At 41.2% G+C, this 13,328-nt stretch overlaps 2 protein-coding genes across 3 annotated transcripts in view; both read right to left on the reverse strand.

Annotated features, from left to right (window-relative positions):
- Positions 1 to 570: 570 nt before the first annotated feature.
- Positions 571 to 10,717, reverse strand: CCNDBP1 (cyclin D1 binding protein 1). The gene is made up of 11 exons (XM_068965042.1): positions 10,587 to 10,717; positions 10,354 to 10,413; positions 9,974 to 10,053; positions 8,138 to 8,219; positions 7,053 to 7,149; positions 6,804 to 6,874; positions 6,145 to 6,221; positions 5,512 to 5,792; positions 4,167 to 4,227; positions 2,017 to 2,063; positions 571 to 1,762 (listed from the first exon to the last, which is right to left on the reverse strand). Exons 1-11 carry the CDS (start codon positions 10,693 to 10,695, stop codon positions 1,648 to 1,650), a joined length of 1,080 nt encoding a protein of 359 aa, XP_068821143.1. The 5' UTR covers positions 10,696 to 10,717; the 3' UTR covers positions 571 to 1,647.
- Positions 10,718 to 10,956: 239 nt separating this feature from the next.
- Positions 10,957 to 13,328, reverse strand: part of TMEM62 (transmembrane protein 62) — a 37,200-nt gene continuing 34,828 nt past the window's right edge. For both annotated transcript variants that reach the window (XM_068964614.1, XM_068964613.1), the window contains one exon: positions 10,957 to 11,739. In XM_068964614.1, the coding sequence (XP_068820715.1) occupies positions 11,413 to 11,739 (327 nt within the window). In that variant the 3' untranslated portion in view covers positions 10,957 to 11,412. The remainder of the gene's footprint in view (positions 11,740 to 13,328) is intronic.

Consider the following 13,328-nt stretch of genomic DNA (forward strand, 5'->3'; position numbering starts at 1 on the left):
AATCTAAAAAATATAACAAATTAGTGAACATAACAAAAAAGAAGGGGTGGTGGGAATAAAAAGGACAGCTACTGTTGCTGATTGCACCTAAAGAGTCCATGGGGATGTCAGATGGGCAGACGTGACGAAGTACATCTATACTAGCCAAAGGATGCCCAGTAGAAGTGTGGAGACCTGTAGGACATGCCTAAGGCCTAGTCAGGTATAGCACTGTATACCCTGCTTTCTAAGATGTTACTTTCCAGGTTTACCTTGCTTTCCAATACGTGATCTTCCAGACTGATGTAAAAATATAATTAACTGGTGATGGTTTTGCAAAAGGATTAACTGAAGAGGCCCTTAATATTATATAAACTCTATAATCTTATACATTCAAATTTTTTTGATTTACAAAAATTTTGTACTTACATTTGGGGACAGGCAATACAAAACAGAAAACAATACAAATATGTATAAGGAAAATAAGTCTGTTCAATACAGTGAACAAACCTAACAACTGAGCTTGTTGACCTAAAAAATGAAACAGCCAGTTATTTTACCAGCAAAATGGGTTTATTCGGGAACAACAAACAACTGCAATTAGGGTCAAGCCAGCTATAGTAAAAGCCACAGCCAAGTCCCACAGACAAAGGAGGGAAAGGGAGGAAGTTGGGAGCAGTTGTTTTGAACAAATTTTCATGGAGGAAAGCGAGAGTTCAGGGTGATGAGGGGGTTTTCGTTAGCTTAGTAGCTAGGGTCAATTTCCAATTTCCTGTAGGAGATAAAACGTACACCATTCCTATCTATAATTGACAATCCTTCCTGTTATTTACCTAGAGTAACACTGTGTGAGAGCTCCTCCTTCTGGCCTCTCACTCCATTTTAAATAAGGTTTCACTTTATTAATTTTCCAGCTTCCCAGGTGGCACTAGCAGTAAAGAAACTGCCTACCAATGCAGGAGATATCAGACTCAGGTTTGATCTCTGGGTTGGGAAGATCCCCTGGAAAAAGAAATGGCTAACTACTCCAGTCTATGGGGTCGCAAAGAGTCAGACGTGACTGAGCGACTAACACACTTAGTAATTTTCACAAGCTCTATACCAACAGAACTCTCTTTTGTGTGCTCAGTTGTGAGGCTCCTCTGTCCATGGAACTTTTCAGGCAAGAATACTGGAGTGGGTTGCCATTTCCTTCTCCAGTAGATCTTCCCAACCCAGGGAGTGAACCTTGTCTCCTGCGTCTCCTGCATTGCAGGCAGATTCTTTACCGCTGAGCCACTGGGAAAGCCCTTCAACACCAATATAGTAATGGAACAAACTGGAATAACATTCAAAAGAACTTGCTGGTAAGAATGATTATATACAGTAACATGCTGAAATATATCGGGAATAAGGCAGCTTCCCCAGGGATCTGAGAGGCAACTCAAAAACAAAAACTCGTGTAATTGTCTTTTGTATCTAGCACAGAAAAATATATCATACTCTTGTGGTTTATAAATAATTGCCAGTTTGGCCTAATCACCAAACTTTGGTAATTGTGTCTCTTAGCAAGTATAGATAGGAACTCCCTTCCAATCCAGAAAGCATCCTAGCTCCATTCTAAAAGCAGACATCAGAGCTCGGCTGTGACAGTAAGAAAGAGAAGAGAGTTCAAATGAGCCTGAAAATTCATGATTCAACTTCATTCTGAGTGAGTTCTTTGATTCTGTTCATGCAATGATCAACAGCATTAATAAGTAAAGGAATCCAACTATCTTCTGGCTGTGGGGTCACATGACTTGCTCTGCAAATGCAATGGGAAAAACAGAAGTTAAATTTATTATACTGTCAAGGAAAAGACCTATCCTCAAAAGAGAGCACAGAGAAAACTAGTAAAAGAGGGGAAGTTTCTCTGCAGAAACTCAGCTGCTCCATAAGCAAAGCTGAAAGAAAACACTACACTCACCTTCTACTCTTTGAAATGGGGGTTTGGGAGTTGAGAATGGCTGTACAGGCTTATTCTCAAAAAGCTATTTGGGGATAAGTCTTCATACTCACTTTGTTATTTCGAGTGCCTTCTTTAAAACGGATACAAGTTTTGCAGACTAGATAAAAAAAGAAACAAGAGAAGTTACTCACCCTGAGCCCTACCACAAAAAGGAAAGGAGAGGAGACTTCCCTGGAGGTCCAGTGGCTGGGACTCTGAGCTCCCAGTGCAGGGGTCCTGGGTTCAATCCCTGGTCAGGGAAGTAGACCCCACAGGCCACAACTAAAAGATCCTGCATGCCCCAACAAAGACCGAAGATACTCTGGGGAGCAGCTAAAACTCAGCACAGCCAAACAAATAAAACAAATATTTAGGGGAAAAAAAAGGAAAGGAGGAAAAAAACGGAAAAGAGGAAAAAAGGGGCGGGGGGAGAAGAGCTAAAATATTTTACTTGAATATTAAAATATTTAATACTTTAGCTCTCTTCCCCCACTTTTTTTTCACATTCACTTTTTAAAAACGGACTTAAGAAATAAACATCTCTAGCAATTCACCATGTCAGTTACCCTAGAAACAATTTTAAGGAATGCATGGTACACTGGTAGCATTCATACATCCTCATGTTATTTTGTCACTGGTATTCTTAAAATTCGTAAGTAAAAAGAAAAACAACAGTTGTTTCTGCTATACATATCCTGAACTATCAGCAGAGCTGGGACAAGAAGTCAATTTTTTAAAAGTGAAAGTGAGAAAAAAGGAAGGAGGAGAGTTAAAATATTACAGTATTTTAATACTCAAGTAATAAGAAGTCATTAAAAAAAAAACCTTGGAGTAAACAATCAAAAACAAAAATGTTGATTAGGTGGCAGGATCATGGATTCTTTTCTATTTAGCAAAATCTTATTAATACTGCTGCTACAGCATCTTTATAAAGCTTTTTTACATTTAAATTTTTTTTAAAGAAAACAAGAAAAGGAAAAATATAACCTAAATTTGTCCTAACTGCTGATAGTTCAGGATATATACAGCAGAAACAACTGGGTTTTTTAAAAAAAACTTAAAATTTTAAGAATACCAATAACAAGATAACATGAGGATGTATGTATCCTACCAATATACCATGCATTCCTTAAAACTGCTTTTAGGTAACTGACATGGCGTATTACTAAGGATGTTTATTTCTTCAGAAGTCAATTTTTTTTAAAGTGAATGTGAAAAAAATGATAATGTCCAAAAGGATCCTAATTCTACTCCAAGGTGTTTCCACATTGTGAAGATACATTTGATGACTCTACTAATAATTTCCACTATCTAATTTACCAAATATTATTAGGACTGATACATCTGATGGTAAAATATAAGCTATCTGCAATTTTACTTCTCTTTCCAATAAAATGAGACACAATAATAACTTAAAGTTTATAAAAAATAAGAGAACAGAATGCTAGCACAGGACCTAGGACTTCAAAGAAAATAATAAAATCAGATTTTTATAAAAAGCTTAACCCTTCATGACCACTCATGGTTAGATCACATGTTGATATTAGAATAGAGAACAGATATAGAATTAGAATAGATATTAAATATATTCTAATATTTTGTATTATAGTATTCTCTATTAGAATAAAGAGTATTCACCTATTTTGGCCTATACTGGAAATTAGAAACTTATAACTTCATGTTAAAAGAATCCTAAAGCACTGTACTAATTAAGACTTTCTCTCAAGGCATGGTTTTCTAAGGTCTTTGGGTGTGTGCATGCTAAATCACTTCAGCTGTGTCTGACTCTGCACACCTACAGACGGTGGCCCACCAGGCTTCTCCATCCATGGGATTCTCCAAGCAAGAATACTGGTGTGGGTTGCCATGCTCTCCTCCAGAGGATCTTCCTGACCCAGGGATCAGACCATGTCTCTTACGTCTCCCACCCTGGCAGGTGCATTCTTCACCGTAAGCGCCACCAAGGAAGCCCCTCTAAGGTCTTTGGGTTTTTCTAAACAATTACCCAAGTGGTTATGGAAGAGAGAGTACTATCAGAGCTCATTGCTATCAGAATTCAAATTCAACAAATATTTATCAAGCACAAACATGGTGACATTACTATTGTACTTGCATCCAAGTGTAACAGATAAACATATTCCCCACAGTTTAAGGAAATACCAGTGATTACTGAAATCCTACCAATTAGGTCTGCAGCTATTCCCTCAAAGCCAGTACTTACATTGATTCGCACAGTCAAAGGGCACACAGGAGGGTAAATGCTCAGAGCCAAGTCATCCACACTAAAGGGAGAAAGAAAAAATAACCATTAACCAAGAAGGAACAAAGCTCATCTAGGTGGTCTCCAGGACACAACTAAGGGTGCAACGAGTGAGGAAATAATTCCCAGAAATGCATCAGTTCCTTACACTGGGCAACCAATAAATAACCAATTCAACTGGTATTTATGGAACACATACCTACTCTGTTTTACTAAGAAGTTGAGGGTGGGGGGAACTCCCTTGGCCAGTAGGATGGAACATTATTAATTAAGTTAAAAATGTTTGGATCTGAAACCATAAGTTTAATAACTGATATAGGCAGGGTTCATCCCTGAATGCCATTAAAGTAGGCACCACTTTAATCAAGCAATCAAGTTAGTGCTGTACCACCAAAAACACGACAAACTAATACCATGTGCCTCTCTGACATGATGCAATGAAAAGCATGAAACACTCAACTAAGCGATATTCTTGCCAAAAATGTTTAACCTGAACCTAATTATGAGAAAACAACCACATGAATTCAGATTGCTAGATATTTTACAATGTAACTGACTTGGATTCTTTAAAAATGTCAAGAAAATAAAAAAAAATTTTTAATGTCAATGACAAAAAAAGCTAAAAAAGGACAGGGACTGTTTTAGTTGCAATATACCAAAGAAAAGACAACCAAATGCAGTATGACCCCTTGACAGAACCCTGAATTAAAAAACAAACAACAAAGCTATAGAAGACGTTTTAGAGACAATTTGGGAAATCTGAATATTAGATAATATTATTATACTCAGTATAATCTTTATCGTCAGGGAATGGCAAACCACTCCAGTATTCTTGCCTGGAGAATTCCATGGACAGAGGAACCTGGCAGGCTACAGTCCATGGGGTTGCAAAGAGTCAAACATGACTGACTGACTATCACAAACAAACACATATTCAATGTAAATTTCTTAAACGTAATACTAAGAGTAAAACTGTTTTTTCTTAGGAAATACATGCTGAAATATTCAGGGAAAAACGTCACTGATGTCTGCAACTTACAAATGGTTCAGGGATGAAAATAGCACATCTATTTCAGTTTTTAAAAAGGTACATCTAATTGCAGAGAAATAAACCAATACAGAAAAAAAAAAGTGAACAAGAGGTGAACCTAGATGGAAGTACAGGTACTTGCTACAATACTTTTTAACCTTTCCTGCAGGTTTGAAAACTTTCAAAACAAAAAGATGGGGAAAAACCTTCTGGTGACGGCATAAGTTGAGGTCAGAATGCTGCTGCTGGGATGTTTTGAGTGGAGGTCACGCTTACCTAGGGCTGATCTCATCAGAAATGTCCACAATGTCATCCAGCTGGGCCACCTGATCCTTCTTCCCGTTCTCTGCCACTGAGAGCCGAATTTTCTTCAGGCAGGCTTTGGATGCTCTCGCCAGTGCAAGGCATGGGATTATGAGCTCCTGGTCTCCCTCTGACCAATATGAGTCCCGATTGTTTGGACATCCCAATATATCATCCTCATCAACATGGTTGTCAGAGGTGTCTTCCTCAATGTCATTCAAGAGGCCACAGTAAGGGTCACATTCTTCCACAGCCTAAGATACAACAGGATATATGTGCATGCCAGAAAAAAAAAAAAAAGTATTAATACTTTTAGCATCATGTCGGAGTTGTCCCCAGACTTCAGCCAGCTATTTCCCTAAATGGCTACAGAGCTGACTCACCTCACACATGCTGTTCTAACTCTCCTAGTGCAGCAATGGAACAGAGAGGAATGGTACAAATCACACCCCCACATGGGGCGGGGGGAGATGGGAGATGGAGGATGGGAGTGAGGGGGGACCTATGTGGTCCATGCTTGACACATCTTCTCTCTTTATAACCAATCCTCATCTACTAGACACAGAGTGGCCTTCCAATGACCATCAAAGAAAGAGGTCCTCTCACCTGCTCCATCTCCTCATGTGCATCCTTCACAAGATCCACACTCTTTGTCAGCACTGAAAGGGCTGCAGCTTTGTTATCTATGAGTGAAGAACGAGAAGCACTGCAGTTAGTGGAGAATCCCAACAATTCTCGAGTCTGCAAAAAGCAACAGTGTTCTCATCTGAAGGGAGTGCCAAGGACAGTAAACAAGGGCAGCAGTTGAATGTAAAATTCTTCTCATATACATCCTCTGGGTGCCCAGACAGCGGGGCTAAAAAGCTTCCTGTCATTCACCATAGGAAGAAATATAATAGTCACATGATGTTTCTCAGCATGGCACCCTTAGATGACCACTGCTCTTGGCCTAGCAGGCTCTACCCCATAACTGCTTCAGTGTCTCCAAAATACTGCCCCTGGGGCAGGACCAGAAGAGAAAACCACATCTGTTCAACAAGAGACAGAGCCACAGCCAGAGGGTGTTTGAATTTATAAGTTACATGAACTAAAAAGACTGGCAAAAAGAATTAATACCTATCTTTTCATGTTGGTGATAAACTAGACCTATTTCACTAAGTTCTTTATGTAAGTAAAAATACATACTACTACAAAACTGGCAGCTAGACGTGAGGTCTGTCAGCTTTGGCCAGCAGAGTCAATGTCTACTTTCTACTCTCACTCACCTTTTGGGATCTGAGGTATATGCTGGCAAGCATCCCAGACACTGTTGTAGGGAATCAGGTTCTCAGGGTTGCTGAAAGGAATCAATAAGGAAGGATATATCAATAACCTGGGTTCCTGTTTCCTACAAAGGTCCTTCCTGCTGGTCATTAATCTCAGTTATCAGTAACTTTGCTGTTAAAATGACTTTTTCCCCCCTCCCAGAAACAAAGAACCCCATTACCCAATAACTCCAGCTGTGGCATCACTACCTCTGAGCTGGACTGTTGTAAAGTGCTTCCACAAGCTGAGCCATGTCATCCACGATGTCCAGAGTGGCGCTCCGCACCAGCTTTCGCAGGGTGATGCCTATAGCCAGACCCAAAGACTAATTAAGCAGCCTGTTTGTCTTTCCAGAAGTCTGGAAAGTCTTCCTGAGAATCTAAGCCCTATAGAATTTGAGGTAATGTGCACCCACATGCTTTAACCGGAGTGCCAACATAAAACCCAGGTCTTATGTATATCCCCATGTCATTTGCTTGCTCCTCCCACCATTCCTTAGCGGTATTTTCCAAAAGAGATCTGAAACAAAATCGTTCCATGACAGCATGTATTCATTCATTAAAAAGTAGTTTCTTGGGACTTTCCTGGTGGTCCAGTGGCTAAGACTCTACGCTGCCAATGCAGGGGCCAGGGTTCAATCTCTGGTCAGGGAGCTAGATCCTACATGCCACAACTCAGAGTTCACATGCTGCAACTAAAGACCCTGCATGCCATAACAAAGACTGAAGAGCATGCCTGCTGCAACCAAGACCTGGCTCAGTCAAATAAATGAAATAATACACATTTTTAAAAATAGTGATTTCCTGGCATTTGTGGATAAAACACTTCAAGTTTAAACCACATGAGTAACCCTGAAGATCCATGAAACATGTATTCATTTATAATTGTAACCTGATAATAATCAAGACACGAAGATACAGGCAGAGCTGGAGGCCACTTAACCTATAAGGGAGCTCAGAAACAGCATGTGATGAGGAGGAGAAGCCTGGGGATGGCACTGATAACCAAGCAGTATCTGTGGTGATTATAATGCATTAGAGACAGAGAAGCCAGTGAGAATTAAAAATGTTAAGAGTCAAGTAAGGCAGGGGACATGAGAACACAGTATCTGAACTTTAGCACAAAGGCTTACTTATGGAGGTCACTTATATAACTACCTTTGACTGCACTTAATGGGAGAAAGTTACATTACATGATCAAATTGAGGAAAAGGTAAAATTCTCAGGACATAAGCTGTCACATTAGCAAAGATCTACCCCATAAACTGAACACTTATGTGTATGGAATGGCTTACCCTGATCCTTGGGAAACAAATAGTACACTGCAATAATTGCCTTGATGGCAGCATGCACTTGTTCACACAACCTCTGGGTTTCCTAGGAGATGATAAGCCAATTTCAGAAAGAAAAAAAGAAATGGATTAGATTGATGTGGTCAAGCCATCTACAGGGGAAAAGAGCAGACATCTGTACAGCATCATCAAACATTTTCTGAAGTCCTATTATGCATCAGGCTGTACTATTCTCATCACATACCAGGGAGGAGTTAGCTGGATACCAGGTACTGAGCAGAAACTCAGTAAGACAAAAAGAAACTGTAGGAAAAACATCCCTGATACTCTATATCCCAAGATATCTGTGATCAGCTTCGAGGTATTCACCATATCTTAGACCAGGAGTTGGCAAACTAGAGCCCAAGGGCCCAATCAGGCTTACAGCCAGTTTTTGCAAATAAAATGTTTCTAGGACACAGCCACACTCATGCGTTTACAAATTGTCTATAATAGTATTCACACTACAGAGGCAGAGTGGAGTAGCTGGACTGCAAAGCCTAAAATGTTTACTATTTGGCCTTTTACAGAAAAGTTGTTAGCTCTATCTTAGACCATTAACCAGTTGTCTATCTCTCTGCCTCTGTCTCTAACAGAATTTCAGTATACCTAAAGGAAATTAGCATGGACTCTACAATGCTCAGTGCTGACTATTTTCTTTCTAGGCAGTCACTGGCTTTCCCTTATCTTCCTTGTCCTCACTGCTCTGCTAAATTCCAAGCCAGTGCTATGCAAAATGTGGTCTACAGATGGTGCCAGTCCATAAATGATCTGTCACCAGTCTGAGATGGATAGGTACAAAGATTGAGAGTACTTAGAAACTTTTACGCCAATGTGACATTGTTTCAACATCCAAACATATAATTTTGTAAAAATACCACGTTGTAAGGACTGGAATTAAAAAAAAAAAACCATTCTTTGGCAGAATTAATGTGCTGAGATCCTAAGAAAGCAACTGTGATTCAAATATATATAATTCATATAAAGCCATATTTTAATTTTTCATCTACAAATGAAAAAACCACTGTCCTGAGCATGTACAGGGTAATCAAACTGACAAAAATTAAAGACAAAGATAAAATATTAAAAGCAACAAGGGAAAAGTGACAAATAACATACAAGAGAACTCCCATAAGGTTACCAGCTGATTTCTCAACAGAAACTACTATCACTTGTGTAAAAAGCAGCAGCCATATGCACTTAAGTGTGAATATGCATAGCATATATATGGAATGATACAAAAGGAACCAAAGACAGGAGATATAAACTTTTTAGCACATTTAACTTTGATATCTTTTGAACCTTATACTGTCTACATTATTATATATAAATATAATATATAATATATATAATAGTATAAAAATAATTCAGTACAAAGGAGTATTATGTAGTATAATAGAAAAGGTGGAGCTCAAACATCAGATAGAACCTAATTTAAGTCCTAGCTCCACTACTTATCTACCTCAAACTGAGCCTCTGAGCCTGCCCGTTCATCTGTCAGAAAAGGATCATGTATGTGAAAACACTTAGCAAATAGGAAGTACATTTTAAAATGCCAGAAAGGAAATAACCAGGATGGACCTCAGAATGAACCAATATTTAGAAGAGCCATCTACCCCATGACAACTACTGCATTTGACAATTTGATCTTCAGAACAATCCTGTGGTGTGAGAACCTTCACCTTACTCGACAGATGAGGAAATTAAATCCCCAGACTGGAGTGTAAAAGGTGGAAAGAAAATGAGAGGCTTCCTCAGGAATACTGAGCAGCACAAGAATTCTAGACAAGTGAAGCCCACCTGTGGAGACGGCAGTGGAAGTCGAGAGAAGGCTACGGTCAGAGTCGTGGCTTCCCTTGACACTGTCACAGCTGCCTCATCTGGGGGAGTGACAGAGCAGGTGGCAAGAGCCAATATGTTAGTGCCAAAAGGAAAAGGCTGCAACGGCTGGACGGACTTTGAAGATAATGCGTTCCCTCTCCACCCATGCCCGCTGAGACGTCTCAAAAACACCTCCAAAAATCAGTGTTTTACATTTCAACCTCGGAGGTACCAAGGATAGGTAAGGAGGAGTATCCCCGCAGAGAGGCTGGGGGTTGGGGGGGGGGGGGCGGGCAGCAGGAAGGAAAGGAGTAGGGAAGAGATGAGAGACAGCAGTCTCCAATAGGAGAGGCACTCACTGAGTCTTCTCCAAAAGGCCTCCCGATCAAACTCCTTGGTGGTTTCCTGGGCTTCGCCGACTAGTGGGTGCGGGGTGTGCGCCGGGCGGCGACAAACGAAAGAGCACAGGTAAGCGGAACGACCTCCCGGACCCACCTCCTCTGCCCGGACCCGGCGCCGCGGCCGCCAAGGCCTGGCCCCTTCCCACCCAAGCCCGCCCCTGCGGTCACCCGGCCCCACTACGTCAGCTCACCCCGCACTCCAGGAAGCAACTGCCGCAGCTCCCCGGCTAGGTGCCGAAGCTGTTCCAGAGGCGGATCCAGGGTGGGGTCTGGGGCTGCAGATACAGCTGCGCTCTCCATCTCAGTACCGCGTTTGGAGCCAGCGGACCAAACCCCCACAACAGCTTCCGGAGCCGCACTGCTGTCGCAGCTCCTCTTCCAGGCCACGGTTTCGCTTCCGGCAACAACCTGCCCCGCCTCGGAAGCCCAGCCACACCCCTTCCGCTCTCAAAAGCCCCGCCTCACTCGCGCTCCTAGCGACACAGGCAAGACCCAGACCGAGTTATTTCTTATTCATTTATTGGTATTTGAGTAGTTGAAAACACCCCCGACTGAGGAAGCAGAGAGCCCATAATCCTGTCGAAAAAAGGACTAGGAACTAATCAAGGGTAGTCAGGGTCAGGTCCAAGTTTGCACGTTCCCTGTCCCTAAAGTGGCCTCCTTACAGGCTGCCAAGTTCCAGACACTGTGCTAGGTACTTTACATGAGGTATCTAAAAAACACACTGAGTGGGCCTCAGATACTCCCATATCCACCAGCCCCTGCCCTGTGGATCTCCTAGATAAAAGCTTTCTCTTCACAAAAGTAAATCAACCCTTTACCTTCTTGAGGAAGGGAGGAATCACGGCATTATATAGTTTTCTGCAGTCCATTCTGCAAGAATCAGTAGTAGGTAATTCCCCCCAACTCCCAGGTGTCCAAGGAACAGCAGCTCCCTGACGTTTGCCCATCAATACTGGCCTTTCACCTGCTGAGGCAGAGGCCTGGGCTACAGAGGTGGATGAGGAGATACAGACTTCAGGAGCTCAAGTGGCTTTTTAACTGCACTATGAAGGTTCCAAGCTTAGCAGAGTTCACTGTCCAAACACAACGAATGAGAACAGGTGTCGCCAGTGTTAACCAGGTCCGTAAAGGGGAGAATAATAAAGCTAGAGTGCCATATGTCACATGAAGAAAGTAGCAGGAATAAATATGCCAGATGTACAGCAGTAACATAAGTAGGTGAACAGGTATAATTTTCAAGTATTTTCCTTGACGGAGATGAGACCTGAAGCTGTGACCAAAGCACCGCTGCAGCAAAATCCAACACAGGTAACCCATCAAGGGGATGTTAAAAAACACCAGCTGGAAAGAACAGAACAGAACCATTAGCTTATTAAGCCCTGGTGGGGTCAGGTCTCACTAACATATTATTGGTGGCTCCTAAAAATATGTTGCGTTCTCTCTTGGGGGTTAACTGATACTTTATGCTTTAATCACACTTGTGTCCTTAGTTGTTTATTTGCCTGCATCCTTTTGTTCATCTTAAAGGCAAGTGTCATTTCATTTCTGTTGAAGCTCTCAAATGTTTAAGGTAGAAATGAATATATATGTCTATGTACAAACACACACACACATACATATACATACAGTACTTTTTTGGGGGGGGCAGAGTGAGGGGGGAACTTGGATATCAATATTTTTTCTTTACTTTGCATTTGTAATTGAAGTAACATAATGAATACTGGAATACAAACTAGAAGATTTAAGATTTATAATTCAACCAAAACTACAATATGAATTTTCATTCACCAAATAATTATTGAGCACTGATTATGTGACAGGCACTGTGCAAGGCTGTAGGCAAGGGACACACTGATGAACAAGTCAGAAAAGATGCTTCAGACAGCTTACATTCTAGTACAGAAAAGAGGAAACCCACTCCCCAAAAAAGAGGAGGGGAAGATAATTACAGATGGTGATAAATTCAATGAAGAAAATAACTGGTTACAGGGCAAAGGGAGATGGGCTCTCTGAGGTCTGAAGGACAGAAATGAGTCAGTGGAAGAGCATTCCAGGCAGAAGAACAAATGAAAAGCCCAGAGATGGGCCCATCTCCCGTTACTCTTCTGTTAGCCTGGAACATGATAAGGTAGGTGGAATCTGGGGCAGTCAGCAGGACCCAGATCATGTCACTGATCTGCTTTAAGAGTTTTAAGAGCAACAACGGGAAACCAGTTAGGGGGTTACTGCAGTAGCCCAGGCAAGAAATAATTATTGGGGACTTCCCTGGTTCACTGCAAGAATCCAGCATGCAATGCAGGGGATGTGGGTTTGATCCCCAGTTGGGGAAATAAGATCCCATATGCCGTGGAGCAACTAAGCCCATGCTCTGCAACTACTGAGTGCATGTGCTCCAGAGCCCAGGCACCACAACCAGAGAGCCCAAGTACTGCAAGGAAAGATCCCTCATGATGCAATGAAAATACTGCATGCTGCAATTAAGACCTGACACAGCCAAATAATTTTTTTTAATAAAGAAATGTGATTAGGTAAGAATGGTGGTAACAGTGACAGAGAAAAGACATGTACATTGCTACTTGCTGATGAACTAGATAAAAAGTGTGAGGGAAGGGGAAGAACTTAAAATGCATCCTAGATAATTTATTGAAGCTGCGAAGAACTTGGGAGAAACAGGTTTGGGGATACAAATGAAAGGTCCTGTTAGAGACATATAAGATTCCTGTGAGATATCTAAGGAAGATGCGAAATACTAGTTGTATATACAGGCACCTGAGGTGCAGAGAAGAAGTCTAGGTCAGAAATATAATAGATTTATGAGCTATGGACCTAGATGATACATAAAATCAATTCTTGGTATACTATTTATTAAAATATGACTGTAAACCCACCTTTTGGTAAAGCTCAGATCTTATTTGGAATAAGGATGCTCC

This window comes from Capricornis sumatraensis, chromosome 2 (genome assembly GCF_032405125.1).
Source record: "Capricornis sumatraensis isolate serow.1 chromosome 2, serow.2, whole genome shotgun sequence".
Taxonomy (NCBI): Eukaryota; Metazoa; Chordata; class Mammalia; order Artiodactyla; family Bovidae; genus Capricornis; species Capricornis sumatraensis.